This window comes from Arvicanthis niloticus, chromosome 1 (genome assembly GCF_011762505.2).
Source record: "Arvicanthis niloticus isolate mArvNil1 chromosome 1, mArvNil1.pat.X, whole genome shotgun sequence".
Classification (NCBI taxonomy): domain Eukaryota; kingdom Metazoa; phylum Chordata; class Mammalia; order Rodentia; family Muridae; genus Arvicanthis; species Arvicanthis niloticus.
The window spans coordinates 10,459,797-10,474,864 of NC_047658.1; the positions used below are offsets into that span (position 1 = coordinate 10,459,797).

Consider the following 15,068-nt stretch of genomic DNA (forward strand, 5'->3'; position numbering starts at 1 on the left):
CCAAGCTTTTTTGCCTGCTTCTCCTTTCCAGGATCCTTGGCCTTATCTTTTTCCCCAGGCTCCTTGGCCTGATGCCAGCTAACACGCTCTGTTTCTGATACCCTGGAGTGGACCTCTCTTGAAACCTCTTGACTTGCACTACTAGCTGTGCTGCAAGCTGGATCCCCACAACACAAATAAGCTAAAAGCAAAAACAACACAAGCAAGAGCCCAACTAGTGCAGCGGCAGCAATGAGTGAAAATCCGCTCGCAATGAAGGCTTCCACCCCAAACATATCTCTCAGAGACGTACCTCGATCCTGTAGTCTTTTAACATGCCCCAAGTCTCGGGGGTCTCTGCAGCGCCTTGAAGTTCCCGGGTTTCAGCACCAGATTGTTCCGCGCCCCTTCCGAGTCCCCTTCGCCCGCGAAAGAGACACGTGAGGCAGTGTTTGGGTAGTTACTACAACGAGGCTTTATTCTTGTATCAGCAGAAGCGGAAGACCCCAAGCCCAGGAAAGGCACTGTTATATGTACCCTAGAATGGTGTGTTCACTTCTGATTGGCTGTTCACTCATCACCCCATATTACACCCCAGGATGGGCAGTGGCTTGGCACGCTTTTGCCTTTTGCACCTGCGCAGTTAGTTGTTTACTTGTGGGAGCACAGGATGCCCGCACCATCTTGTAATGGTGAATGTTGTCACGCTCACCGCGGCTCCTAACATGACAGAAGGCAGCTATCATCCTTAGAGCCATCTTGAGCCATATACCCTGACAAGAGACTTGTTTACAATAGCCTACAACAGCTGAGCACACTCTGATAACATCTTGTTTTAGATACCCAGGATTCTCCCTTGGGTGTGTGAGACTTAAAGGTGTGCCTTAGAAGTGAGACATATAAAAGGCAGACAGAAGAAATTATTAGACTTAGAACTTGAGACTTAGGACAGGTAACTTGGAACTGGGAAATGTAGTGAGCCGCGCCCTCTGGTGGCGGAAGCCTTACTAGCAAGCCACCAGCAGAACCGCTCCAGCCAGGGCTCCGGCTTGGCTCCGGGTCTCCGCCCCCGCTGCAGGGGATGGAGCGCGCATACTGGCAGCCGGGAGAGTGCAGAGAGACAAAACTGCTGGTTACCAGTTCGCTGGTGGCTCCGCCTCAGGATGCAGCTCACATCCGTCTCAGGCTGATAGCTCCATACGTAAGTGCTAGGGTTAAGGGCGCGCTGACCCACACAGGACATAGTATGAGTAATGGGCAAACAGCCAATCAAAAATGTACACGACACTCTAAGGGCTATTTAAGCTGGCACCACTCGGGTTCCCTTTGTCCCATCCCTTCCTACTCATGATGAAATAAAACTTGTTGCAGAAGGATCCTGGCCCGCGTGTGTTTTCTTGCAGGCGAGAAAAGTACACACAGTTTACAGGGAAAGAGACTAGCAACTTAGGAACAAGGATTAGGACCTGAGACTTGGTGCTATGGACTAGGTACTAGGAACTAGGGACATGGAGAAAAGAAAATTGAAGAATAAATAGGATTGAATCACACTCTGTCTGGTCTCCATTCTTCACATCCATCCTCATGCTCTTTCTTGCTGAACCCTGACCCACCACCAACTGGAGCAGCTTGGGGCAGTGCAGGCGCTAACGATTTGGCCCCCAAGGCTTTTGGCAGTGCGGGTTCCAACATTGACAGAGTGGTTCATGACATTTTGGCCCCCCAAACATGGGGCAGAGTGGTCCTCGACATTTAGGTGCCTAATGTGGGGCAGAGCGGTTCGTGACAATCACCTGTACAAAAGTCCTCATGGGTGGCTACCCTAAGCAGAGAGTAACTAACTTTTGACTCTCTGACTCAGGACAGTCTGTAATTTTTTACAGCAGGCCACTTGCCTGCAAGCAGTTTCGTTGTTTCAGAGTACACAAGCTGGAGTTACATGACTTGTCTCAGCACTACTCACTCACACTATTTTTTTAAAATAAAACTATAACTCTCAGGTGAATAATCTTGCTGGGGCTGTTTTGTCCAGCAGCCATGGCTCAGGGAAGTTACCCTTCTCCTCCGCCGGGTTCTTAATCACCTGGGCCCTGCCTATCTTTTGTGGATGCCCTCAGATTCTTTAGCACCAGCCAGAGAGCAGGGAGCAGACCAGGAGCTGCAGCCACTGTGCTGTGGCTCTTCCTCTCCTCCACTGTCTGGGTTCACATACCAGAAGGGGCCAGAGGCCAAGGTCCCCACAAGCTGCAGGTGAGAAGCCTTTGGGCTGCTATAGCAGTGACACCGGTGTCCCCAGCCCAGCCATGCATGCCAGGCACCAGGTGAGGCAGCTGTTTCGCGCTGCCCAGCCACTGCCTCCACTGAGAGCAGAGGGACAGAGCTTCCTTCTCTTGGCGGCCAGCCTGCATAGCTGGGTAGTTCAAGGGTGCCATGCTCAGGGGGCTGAGACCTGTTGCCCACAAAGCGCAGGCTGGGTGAGGGCACCCTCTGTGTAGCACCACCTGGAGAACACCCTACACACAGTAGATGGCTGTCCAAACCATGGTGCCCGCTCACCAAAGGACCTGCCTGTCTGCTCTGCAGCAACTCTCCTGTAGCAGCTCCATCTCCTCCTCTGCCAGTGGCCATGTTACCTCTTTTCTTAACTATTTTTCTAGTAGTTAGTTTAACACAGTAGATTTAGTCCAAAATAATGTCAGTCAAAGTCCAAGAACACATAGAACAACAACCAACACACAGACAGTTTGCCAAGAAAACAGAGAAAAACAATACAGACAGCTCACCCCTGTCACAGGCACAGACACAATCAAGACATAGAAAAATTGCCTGTGGGAGACCTTAATAACCAGATGACATGGCCAGCCTTCACTGGAACTAATTTAACAGATTCAGATGACTTGGTCAACCTATGCTGAACCAAATTCAACAGATTCAGATGACTTAGTCAGCCTACACTGAACAAAATCTGACAGATTTCTAACACCACCAGGAATGAACAACACAAACAGAATTAGACACAGACACACTGTAACCCCAGTTACAGTGCAACCCCAGGTGGCCAAAGAATAACTTCAAATGGAGAAGGGTCATTCTTGACCCTATCTCCCATACAAAAGAACTCCAGGGCGTCCCCCAGAAAACTGTGGCCTGCAGTGTACTGACACATCTGTCCCACTACTTCTGCTTCCCATGAACTCCCTCTCAGAATTCATAACCTGACCCTATCACAGGGTCCTGCTCTCCATGCCTTGCCCAGTTCTTGCCCCTGCCAGGAGCACAGAAACCAGGTTACACAGATGGTCACCCCTGTTGTGGGCACACAGATACTTCACAGACACAGACAGTTGCCCCTGCCATGGGCACAGACATTTCATAGACACAAAACAGAAGACACAGATGCTCAAGTGAAAACCTCTGATCCCTGAGTTGTGGGGTTCTGAAAGAGTGTATCTCAGTCGAACCTCCAAAATGTTGGACTGTAAAATCCAAAACCAGGGGACACACTCCCCCAGAAACTCACACAGACGAGATTCACTGTAACAACATGAGTTTTAATGATACTGGTGCACCAGGGCTCTCTTGTATTGCAGGCAAGAGAACCCAAAAAAAAAGCTGGTAGTGGTTCTTATACAGAGTACACAAGAGCAGCCACAAAGGGCCACAAAGGCTGACCTTCTCAGGTTCAGTCTATAGCTGACTCAGATTTGCACATTACTTTCTTCCTGACCACCTTTCATCCTGGAATGTGTCTCTGTGCTCTGGGCCTTCCCCACCCGCAGGTGGGTTCTCTTCACTGTGGTCTGAGGAATGTTAATCAGCCTCTCTCTTCTTCTTCTGAATGTTAATCCAGCAAGTGTCCTCTGACTAAGGAATGTGCCCCTCCCAGGATGTGTCCTGGGGCAGTGGGATTCTTTTCATCTTAAATTTATACTGAGACCTGAAAGTCCTACAAGAGATATCTTAGAGACTTGTTTCTCTGGGTTGGCTCACGACACATGTTGTTGTTCTGAATGACTCCAACCCTGAGTTACTGTTAAGAATTTGGTTAAACTTAAAAATTAACTGCCCCAGGACACATCCTGGGAGGAGCACATTCCTTAGTCCAAGGACACCTACTGGATTACCCTGCTGGATTAACATTCAGAGGAAGAAGGGATTAACATTCCTCAGACCACAGGGAAGAGAACCCACCTGCATGTGGGGATTTCCCAGAGCACATAGACACATTCTTCAGGACAGACCAATCCTTGACACTTACAGACAAGGGAGGTCCTTGCTACCTCATTCCCCAAAGACCAATCAGTTTAGAAGTCACACTGTTCTGCTAATCATATTGTGCCTACTCACTGTTTCTGTACTACACCCCTTAAACTGTATAAAAACTGCTCTAAACCTCAACTCAGGGTTCTCTTGCCTACAATGCAAGGGAGCCCTGGTGCACCAGTATCATTAAACCTCATGTTGTTACAGCAAATCCGGTCCGTGTGAGTTTCTGGGGGAGTGCGTCCCCTGGTTTTGGATATTACAGTCCAACATTACCAGCTTTAAGTCAACTTTCTGTTACCAGTGTTACAAATGTTTAATCATACCCAATAACTTATGAACCAATAATTTATAGCTAAGACATGGAGAACATATTTATACTTTTTAAACCAGTCAAAAAATGGCTATACACATCTTATATATTTAGACCAGACAAAATTTTCATACTTTTTCTAGCTGTAATTTCAAGAGAGGAGTACCTGGTCACCTGATGAACCAAATAAACACAGTCACAGAGAGTTTTCTAGAAGAAACAACCATCAGCTCCATTATCATAGAAGCTGAGATGCTGCAACAAAATTTATCATGGTCTATACAATGTATCTGTTTGTTGACTAATAACTTCTTCTACTTTCTGCAAAGCTAATTGTCCCTCATCAGTTAATTATTAAGAAGAATTAGGACTGATAACCCCTTGAAAATATCAGAGGTTTAAATTCTTCTGTGGTAAGCTTAAGATGAGGCCTTTAAGAGCGGCTTTTACCATCAGCTCCTAGCAGGGCTTTTCTAGCTGTTCTAGACTCCTAGGATTCCAAAGGCCAATTGAGACTGCTTTTTTTTTTTAGAAACAAGTTAAAATGAAGTCAAGTGGTGAACAACCAGAAGATAAAATTTTAACCATTTTTTTTTCTTTTGAACATGAAACACAGAACAACATTCAAGCAACAACATGAAAACGCAGACATAAACTGACAAACAGACAGATTGCTGCACCAAGGACAGACAATAGACAGACAGGGAAAAGAACTAGATATGCCACCAAAAGGACCCAGATATCCTACCTAAGAGACCCAGAACCAGAACTAAGGATTCCTCCAGTAGGAGCCAGAGAGGAAGCAGAACCTCTCCTAACCTCCTCCTATCCCTAGGACAGCTCTAGAACAGCTTATATTAATTTTCCTTCTCTTTCACCAAAGCATCCCCAGATAGTAAGGGAGGACTGCTGTTCTCAAACCCATTCTCTCTCATGTCTAGCATGCAAACTATCTCTGGCCAGGGTCCAAAGGCTAAAAGCATCTATGAGAATTACGTTCACTTCTCTAGATTTAAGCATAACTCTAGACACACACACAGTTTACTCATTATTGCCCAAATCTTCTTTTATTTTCCTTTACACATGCTTCCTATTCCTGCAGTGTCCTTCACTGTATCCTGCTAACTGGAGCTCCAATGTTAAGGTACCATCTGACCAAGCCAGCTCAGTCAGTCAACATGTTCTCCAGGGAGGGAGTCAGGATTAAGCCATTTCTGAGGCTGAAGTGGATTTATTTTTCCCAGTTTTCTTTTATACCATTTTAATTACATGCAAATAATAAGGTCAGTTTTAGGTTAAGGAACAAGAAAGGAAATAAACAAAGTCCCAGGATCGATGTTTCTAGGGGCTTATCAGAATGGCCAAGATATCTGAGCCTACTTCCCTGTTCTAGCCCAAAGTCAAATTCTTGTCTGAAACCTACTTCTTTGTTCTAGCCTAAAATCAGATTCCTGCCTGAGCTTACTTCTGTGTCCTGGCTCAATGTCAAATTCCTACCAGGTTTCTAGAAGTGGGTCCAAAAGCTCTCCACAAAGATGTTCTCGGGACTTCTTTTCAGATTGCTTTTTGCCCTTTAATTTTCAAAAATATGAGGGATTTATTTTTGCATTGTTACAAATCAAAACAGATGATTTTTCTTAATTGGGTTTAAGATGGTCAGTCACTCTCAGAAGGCACAGGATTTGAGTTTTCTACTCAAATAAAAGACACAAACATTGGGGAAAACCTGAAACCAAACCCAAAACTTGAGTGTGGCAGCTTCTTCTTCCTCCTGCACCTTCTTCTTCTCCCCATGGTCCTCTTCCAACCCAAAGCCCAGGAAACCTAAATGCCACCTATGTCTCTTATGCTTAGCTATTAGCTGTTGGCATCTTTATTTACCAATCAGAAATAACATGGGGGCAGAATCACAAGTCTACATGCAGACTCCAAGTCTTGGGGGCCCGCACGTAGCATTGCAATAGACAGCAAGACCAAAACTCAACTATTTCACTTTTTTAGTCCAATAAATAGCTCCTTTTCTCTCAGATATGAATTTAATAAAATCCTGACAATTATGCAAATCATAACGTATGATATACACTTAAAATGTCCAGTCCATTACATTTGGCAACTTAGACAAAGTATTTTATCATCTATGCTAACCTAATGAGTTTCCAATTTTGTACCTCAATTACCTTACATTTTAACTTGTATTACCATCTGAAAACGACCTTTAAAATCTAGAACACCTGCTTTAATGCCAAACAACTTCGATTTGATTGTGAGACTACAACTAGTCTTCTACCCCATCCTAGATTTGAGAAGGAATAAATATTTGAATATGCAGAAAGTTCAGGAATATACCTCCAAATTTTAAACAATTTGCAGAGACGGCTGACTTCTGGATAGTCTTCAACATTCCTTATAACCCTGGAGCATCTATCTTCAGCCTTCTGGCCCAGAACATCTGACAGACCTTAATCGAAGCAGGAATTATGAAGGACTAGCTTACCCTGTCTTGGCATAGCTTAGCAGCCAACTGTCTTGTGTCAGTTTGTCCTTTTTAGACAGCATTCTGTCTTCAGATAAAATTAGGGCATTTCTTGCCCAGTGGCTACCTTACCACAATCAAAGCAACTCTATATGGAGGTATTTAGGCTCATCACCTTCTTTGAAATTGAATGATGTACCTCAGAAGCAAACATATTTCATACTCAGAAGATATTTTAATAATGAAATAATATTAAATGCCATATTCTGTGGATCTCTGATACTTTTGAAGATCATCTATCTATATATATCATAAATTACTTGTCAAACATTGATTTTTTTTAGCTATTTATTATTTGAATAGCCTCAAAAACATTTTATTATAATTAACTAAACTAGAATCTAATATGTCTATGAGTTTGACTATCTGACTATTGACTTGCATTACTGCATTATTCTATACAGCTCTTAATACCGGCTATTAAAAGGTCTGGTTCTAAGCCCTGTGTTCTTAAATGAGTTGCACATGCATAATTCCTATATAAGAGTAACAAAATTAATTGTAAATTTTGTATTAATATACAAAGATTTATACCAATGAAAACCTTAAACCTGTATTAATATCCAAAATTTTGTATCAATGTAAGAAAATACAACTTTAATTCTTGATCAAAATATAAAGATCTCTACCAATGAAAGACTATGGCTATAAAATGCTTTGGTTTAAGAGTAGATTTAAAAATCCACCCCTATTTGTCTAATTTCTATAATACTAATATATCCCCCTTCTTTCTTTTCTACCTTCTTCCTTCTACCTAAGAAAGAAGAATGAAGAAGAGGAAAGGAAACACAGGAGTCTTTGAGTCTAATCACTCTATTTTGATTCTACCCTGTCTGTAGGAGGAGCTAAGGTGGGAGGAGTAAAGAGATGAAGAGGAGTAGAAGAGAGGGAGGGGAACATGGAGGCTGATGTTCGCTTGTCTGTAGCAATCAAAGGTAGTTGGTATATCTAGGTTGGTTATTGGGTTACACCTCGGATTATAAGGGCATCTTGTTATTGATCATTACTAAATATTTAAGCCTTTGGATAATTTAAGCATTAGAGTTTCATTTTCTTACTGGGCCCACGTGGTTGGTGGGATGGTCTGGGCTCAGCCCAGCCTTGCAGAGACAGCATGAAAGATTGGCAGAGCCATCCCCCACACTGACGTCTCATGGGTGGCAGGGCTGGTGTTTCTGGCTTGCTGTTTCTATCTGTGGTGCGCATGTGGCCTCTGGCCATGCAACATCGTGGCAGAGCCACTGCAGCCTAGACAGTCGGCTTGACCAGTGGCTGTTTTTTTAAATAATTACTACAACACCTGTCCAAGACCATAATTATTTGCATAATATCCCATAAAATGACAGCATATCTATAATTCATAAAAATTACTAAAACTGCGCACCTGAACTTAGGGGACAGGGAAGATAATCTTCATATACTTGCTCCCTGCTGAATTAGGGGGAATAATTTAGATTTAGGCACAGTTCTTTACAAGGAAGGCCTTCCCACTACAGTGTTCCTTGATGAAGGAGACAGTCCTTGCTTATCCAAACTGCTTTATTTTATGGTGAATGTGAAAACATATGTTTTACTGTGGGTGAACCAGGGATTAAATACCTTTTGCGGGGGAAAAAATGCCCATAAAGGAAAGCCCATTGGCTAAACACTTGGGGTCTACCTAGAGACCTTAATAGGATGGAAAACTCCAGGTTTTTAAGCTACATGACAGATTGTCATGGGCTTCTCACTGGGGTGCCATGGTTATGAGTTCCAGAACAGGTAGATCTTGGCAGGGAGCTGGTTCCATGCCTACTGTTCTCAATTCTGAGATTGCCAGGGCTGGGGGGGGGGGGGCATTGAACCTGCTTCAACCTTACCAGTTCTTCTGCTGGGGGCATGGTTCACCTGCGCCAAAGCTTAGCTTTCACAGTGGAGACAGGCGTTACAGGTGCAGCAGGTATAGGGAATCTTTTGTCCACAAAAATAGGCTTCTCTAGCACCAGATCATCCATCCTGGAGAAGGGCCGTAGAGGTACAGTGAGAGTGGGGAAACGTCCCTCAGAAGATCCCATCTTGTCAGACGTAAGAGCGCTCACTCTGGAGAAAGGCCTTACAAGTTCACCAAGTGTGGTGAGCTCCTCAGCCAAAGCTCTGGATTTATTGTTCACCAGAGTAGAGCAAGTGCCTGTGGACATAGGGACTGTGGGGATGCTTTGACCTTGTTCTGACCTTGCAGAATACCACAGAGTTCACACCACCTCTGAGCATTATAAATGGAGTGGATGTGGGAAAGCCTTCAGCTACAAACACAGACTTACTCAGCATCAGCGAGCTCATACTGAGAAGAGGTGTCATGATTGTACTGACTGTGGAAAAGCCTTTAGCAGGAAGAGCAGACTTGTCGAGTGTCATAAAACCCACAGCACAGGAAGTCTTTACAAATTCAATAAATGTGGGAAATCGTCTCCACAAAGCTACAGCCTTCTGCCACATAGGAAAATTCATACTGGGTCCAAACCTTAAAAGTGTGGGGAAACATGAGAAATCTTTTTTTTCCCCAAGGGGGAAGAGGTTTATTCAGGAGATAGGGCAAAGGTGGGGAGAAGAAGGTGGAAGGATAAGAGAGAAGTAGAGGCTGGCCATGACCACGTGGAGAGAGAGGAGGGGGGAGGGGACAGAGAGGCGGAGAGGGTAAGAGAGTAAGAGATTAAGAGATTAAGAGCATGAGAAATCTTTAACTATATAAACATCCTTGTTTGGCATCAGAGAATCCCCCACAGGAGAAATACCATATTGGTGGTCCGTACTGGGCAAGTTCTTCAGCTAAAGTTCTGGCCTTGATTCACATCAAAGAGCTCACTCTGCTGAAAAGCCACATGAATGTAGTTGGTTGACCTGCTGCTGCTGGTATTCTAATGCTAATTTGGGCCCCCCCCAAGATTGGTTTCCCCAAAGACAAGAGAGTCTGCACATAAGATTCTGAGTCTTATGCCCCCTGGTTAATTGTAATTGGCAAATAAAGATGCCAACAGCTAATAGCTGGGCAGAAGTGGCATAGATAGGGGTTGAGCTTTTCCATGTTTGGGACCATGAGGAAGAAGAGTGTATAGGAGACGAGAAAGGAGAAGCTGCCATGGATTAGCTGAGCCATAAAAATGTGGCCCTGTGAGCTGCCCAATTGGAGTTAAGAGCAGCCCATATGAAACATAAGTAATAGTAAGTAATGACCTAGGGTTATCAGTAGGAAAGTAGATTCTAGCAGCATGGAAGGTAGGCAGCTGCCCGGCTATTGTGCTGCTTAAGGCCTATTGTAAATATAAAGGCCATGTGTCTTTCAGCTCAGCACAATGACAACTCAATGATCTAGGCAGGGTTCAGGCATGGGAGTTTTGATCATTTTTACTACACATGAATCCGTTCATTGTGGAAAATGTTTTAGCCAAAGACCCACCCTTAATCTCCATTAGAGAGTTCACACTGGAGAACGGCCTTACAAAGGCCGTGAGTACAGAAAACTATTTAGCTTTAAATTAGCACTTGTTCAGCACCATGAAACACATATTGGAGAGAAACCTCACAGGTGCAATTGCTCTTCCTCCACCCTAAGGGTAGCCTCTTTTTGTTTGTTTGTTATTGCTATTGGTTATTGTTCCATTTTGTTTGTTTTATTAATTCATTCACTCATTTATTATTTATTCACTTTCCTTCCTGCTCACTGCCCCCTCCCACAATCCTTTTCATCCTCCCTCCCCTTCTTGTCTGAACAGGTGGGGCACCCTCTAGGTATCCCCCTGGGTGCATCAAGTCACTGTGAGTCTAGGCGCATCTTGTTTGATGATCTCTCACTGAGGCCAAACAAGGCAGCTGAGCTACAAGAACATATCCCTCAGACAGGCAACAGCTTTCAGGATAGCCATCACCCCAGTTGTTCAAGACGCACATAAAGACCAAGCTGCACATCTGCTACATATGTGCAGAGAGGCCTAGGTCCAGTCTGTGTGCTCTTTGGTTGGTGGTTCAGTCTCTGAGAGCCCCAGGGGTCCAGGTTAGTTGACTCTGTTGGTCTTACTGTAGAGTTCCTATTCACTTCGGGGCCAGCACTCCTTTCCCCTATTCTATAGGAGTACCCAAGCAGCATCCACTGTTTGGCTGTGGGTGTCTACATCTGTCTGAGTCAGATGCTGAGTGGAGCCTCTCAGAGGACGGCCATACTAGACTCACAAGTCATTGATTTGCCTGTGAGAGCTTTGTCCCTGGGGAGGTCATTTGGTCTTCCTAAGGACCAGCCAGCCTTGCTTAGGAAGCCTTAGGTGTTGCCATGTCACATCAGGAAACAGATGAAAGGCTCCATGCTTGCCAACCTTACACACTGAAGTTTCCTGTTTGTATGACGTTCAGTCCGTCAGCTTGCCCACCAGCACTTGCTCTGTTCAACTTGTCCTCTCAATCTTTGCTACTATCATACAGGATAAGTCTTGTGCTATTATGCTGTATGTCCGTTGTAACTAATGGAGTTCATCATTTCTCATGACACTGCTTGCCATTTCTCTCCCTATTAGCCGTGTGGCTCCTGTTGTGTGTTTGAGTGTATGAGGGAGAGCGGGCATGCACATACCACAGTGTGCGCATGATCAGAGGACAACCCTCACCCATGGTTTAGGACAGGTCTCTGGCAGTTTGACTTTGTGGGCTGCCAGGCTAACTGGTCTATGAGCTTCTGGGAATTCACCTGTCCTAACCCATCTCTCGACAGGAGCACTAGGACTACAGACACATGCTACCAAGTCTGGCTTTACATGGGCTCTGGGAGTCGAACTCAGGTCCCCAATATCACACAGGAGCACTCTACCCATTGAACCTTCTTTTTCCTTTCATTGGGCATCGACTCCTATCTCCTTCTGCATTAAAGTATTTTGTTTATTATTAAGTTTTGGGTTTCTTTTAAAGGTCTCTTTATTTATTTCATGAATATGTGTACACTGTCGCTGTCTTCAGACACACCAGAGGAGGGCATCACACATAGTTGTGAACCACCATGTGTTTTCTGGGAATTGAACTTGGAACCTCTGAAAAAGCAGCCATCTCTTAACTGCTGAGCCATCTCTCCAGCCCCTTGGTTTTGTTTTTGAGACAGGGTCTCTATATATAGACCTGGCTGTCCAGAATTTGCTGTGTTGACTAGGTGTGACAAATGGTATCTCTCACTAGCAAACAAAGAATCTGAGAACACCCATGTCATCATCCCCTGAGTTACTACACTGATATAACTGGACATGAGGAGCCCACAGTCTTGTGATAAAGCCTGGAGCCAACACATGAGGTGAGTGTGCACCTCTTTTCTGTCCTGCCAGCCTGGTGAAGTCTGTGGCTGCTTACATGCTATTTGCCCTCAAACAACAACAGTCTCATACAACTGTGGTAAACTGCACATGGGGGCTCACACCTATAATCTCAGCACTCTGGAGGAAGAGACACATGGATCTCTGTGAGTTCCAGGCCAACCTGGTCTACATAGCAACAAAAAAGAGAAGAGTACAATGGCTCTCCCATGATCACCTGGATAGTCAGGGGCAGTCAACCTGCTCTGAGTGACCACACAAGTCATTTCTCTCACTGTCTCCTGGATCCTCTGAAGACCTCACAAGATTCCCATTTAGCACAGAGATGGAGCACAGACCAGAGCTGCAAGCATTTATTAGACTCAGCCTAAGAGACTGAAGGATGAGGGCACAGGTGTCAGGAATCCAACTTCAGGAGAGAAAGAGTACAGGTCAGCAAGATGGCTCCTCGGATCAGACATGTTGCAAAGATGGGTTACCTAAAACTTGTTAACTTCTAAAACGGTAATACATTGGCCAATATGCCCTTTGCTTTTGCTATGGTATCTTTAGTATAGTAGCTCAAACATTGCTTACTGAAGAGAATGGGTTCCTGGAAAACAAAAAGACAGACAGAGACTGAGGTGGCTACAGGCAAGGTGCAGGACCTCAGCAGGGCTCCCCAGCCACCCAGGATGAGACCACTCCTCATCCACAGCAAAGAGAATCTCCTGCAGTGATTCTGTATCCAGCAACAGACTCTGCCCAAGGGAACTGGAGCCCACCCACAGCCTTCAGGAGGAAACCTGAAAGCTGCCATAGTCAGTCAAGGGAGAAGAGGAGAAGGTTCTGGAAGGCATAATAGGGACTAGGTCTAGAGAGGGACAAGATAGCTGAGAATGAGTTTGGTGATGTCTCCCATACCTGAGTACATGTCTCCAGGTACATTGGCTGCATGGCCATGTTAAAAATACATCCCCCATGTTGGTGTGTTAGAAATTCCCTTTTGGATAGATAGCACTGTGGTTTTGGAGGACCTGACACTCAAACTAAAAGTACTTTGGGAAATAGGGTGAAACTGCACTGTGCATAATATACATGTCTGTAATCCACTTATGCTTGAAACCAGAGACATCAGGAGACAGCTTGGTGAGCACCTGCAGGCACTCTCTGGGGGTGGGGGTGGCATTTAAGCCATTAAGGGAGGTTCTGGCTGTAGCTCAGATGATGCCAGTGGAAGTGGGGGCTCAATCTGAGGCAGGGGAGTAGAGTCAAGGCAGGTTCCAAAGAAGACACTGGCCAGTAGACAGAAGTTTCTGGCATCTTAGCGTAGACCTGGGAGTAGCATACCTGTTGAGAAGCCAAACTAAGGACTCCCCTGTTCCTACTATGGGTGAAAACCCCATGTTTACCTAGCATGTGGGAGTGAATTGCAAGATGGTGCATGGGACAGACTGGCTGTGTACCTGCATGCTGCATTGACATGTGCTCGGGTGGGCATGGGTTTTAGTTTTCGGTTGCTGGTCACCTGACACGTATTAATGGTCACACTGATCATTTGTACACAGCTTCCCACTATTTGCTGCACGGGTGAGTGGGGTTGGGAAGGACGTTACCAAAGTTTGGGGATTCAGCGCTATGTTTTCAAGTCTTCCCTCGTCGTAGCAGTCCTGGAGTTTTTCCAAGGCTATCCTTTCCCCGACACTAGCATCAAAGCTTGAAAGCCGGTAGTGTAATACTGCCCTGCTTGGAGAGAGCACTGCAGCATAGCTTGTGAAGAAAGGAATGCATGCTTCCGCTGCAAACACAGACAGAAAAACATGGTTGAAAGATCACAGGCTGGCAGAAACAGAGGCTTCTTGCCACATCTACAAATGCCTTAACTAACCTTTCCCACAGTCTTGCCCTCCCAAAGGCAGCAGCCTCCCAGATACAACATGGTTTCTATGAGACACACACTTCACATGAGTGGACAGGCCTGCATATCTGACCTTCATGAAAGCCACACACTTGTCTCTGCTTCAACTGTGCATCTGCGGGCCCTTCATCACGAGTATCATCACCAGCTCACCTCTGTCTCCCTGTTCCACCCACCCAACTGTTGTCACCCTGAGCAGAAAGCATCAGTGGTCTTCTAAAGCTCCTCGCCAGTGGCCTCCCGAGGACCCCTAGATCTATCTCAGGGCCCTACTTAGAGATCTACATGGGACTGAGATGGGGTGAGCAAGGGTCCCGCTCTCACTTGTCTGGAAGCCCAGCTCTCCAATCACCAGCAAGGCCAGCAGAAGTGTCCCCTTCATGGTGGAGAGTGTAAATGCTCTTCTCAGAGCAGATCCTCTTCCTTATAAACCAGTGTAGCCATGAACCCAGCCAAACCCAACCCCAACCCTGCCTCCCAGAAGCTCCAAATACCTTTGGGCAAGAACCTATCACATGTGGATCCCCTTCCCACTTGCAAAGAAGAGGGAGCATGGGAGCCCCTCCCACTCTGAAGAACAAACAGCCTGAGACAGCCTGACATCATCAGCTTCTGGAGAGAAGTTCTTTGTATCTTAGACAAAGAGGGGTTAGAGCTGACCTTTGTAAGCAGCTGAGTGCTGAGCCAAATGCCCTGTGGTCCTGTCCCACTTGTCACTTCTGCTTCCTGGTAACATCCTCACCTTTCCTGGCTCCAAGCATG

General features: G+C 45.4%; 1 protein-coding gene across 1 annotated transcript; it reads right to left on the reverse strand.

Moving 5' to 3' along the window:
* Positions 1 to 12,747: 12,747 nt before the first annotated feature.
* On the reverse strand, positions 12,748 to 14,760 carry LOC117720822 (secretoglobin family 2B member 20-like). The gene is made up of 3 exons (XM_034519507.2): positions 14,631 to 14,760; positions 14,005 to 14,186; positions 12,748 to 13,001 (listed from the first exon to the last, which is right to left on the reverse strand). The coding sequence occupies exons 1-3, from the start codon at positions 14,686 to 14,688 to the stop codon at positions 12,906 to 12,908; spliced, it is 336 nt and encodes a 111-aa protein (XP_034375398.1). The 5' UTR covers positions 14,689 to 14,760; the 3' UTR covers positions 12,748 to 12,905.
* Between the last annotated feature and the right edge of the window lie 308 nt (positions 14,761 to 15,068).

What these genes read in the sequence shown, in the direction of transcription:
- LOC117720822 (XM_034519507.2), bottom strand. Translation starts at nt 14,688, where the DNA reads ATGAAGGGGACACTTCTGCTGGCCTTGCTGGTGATTGGAGAGCTGGGC. An exon ending in AGAGCTGGGCTTCCAGACAA is followed by an intron (nt 14,187 to 14,630) that starts GTGAGAGCGGGA and finishes CTGTGTTTGCAG; the next exon opens with CGGAAGCATGCATTCCTTTC. An exon ending in CGCTGAATCCCCAAACTTTG is followed by an intron (nt 13,002 to 14,004) that starts GTAACGTCCTTC and finishes TTTGTTTTCCAG; the next exon opens with GAACCCATTCTCTTCAGTAA.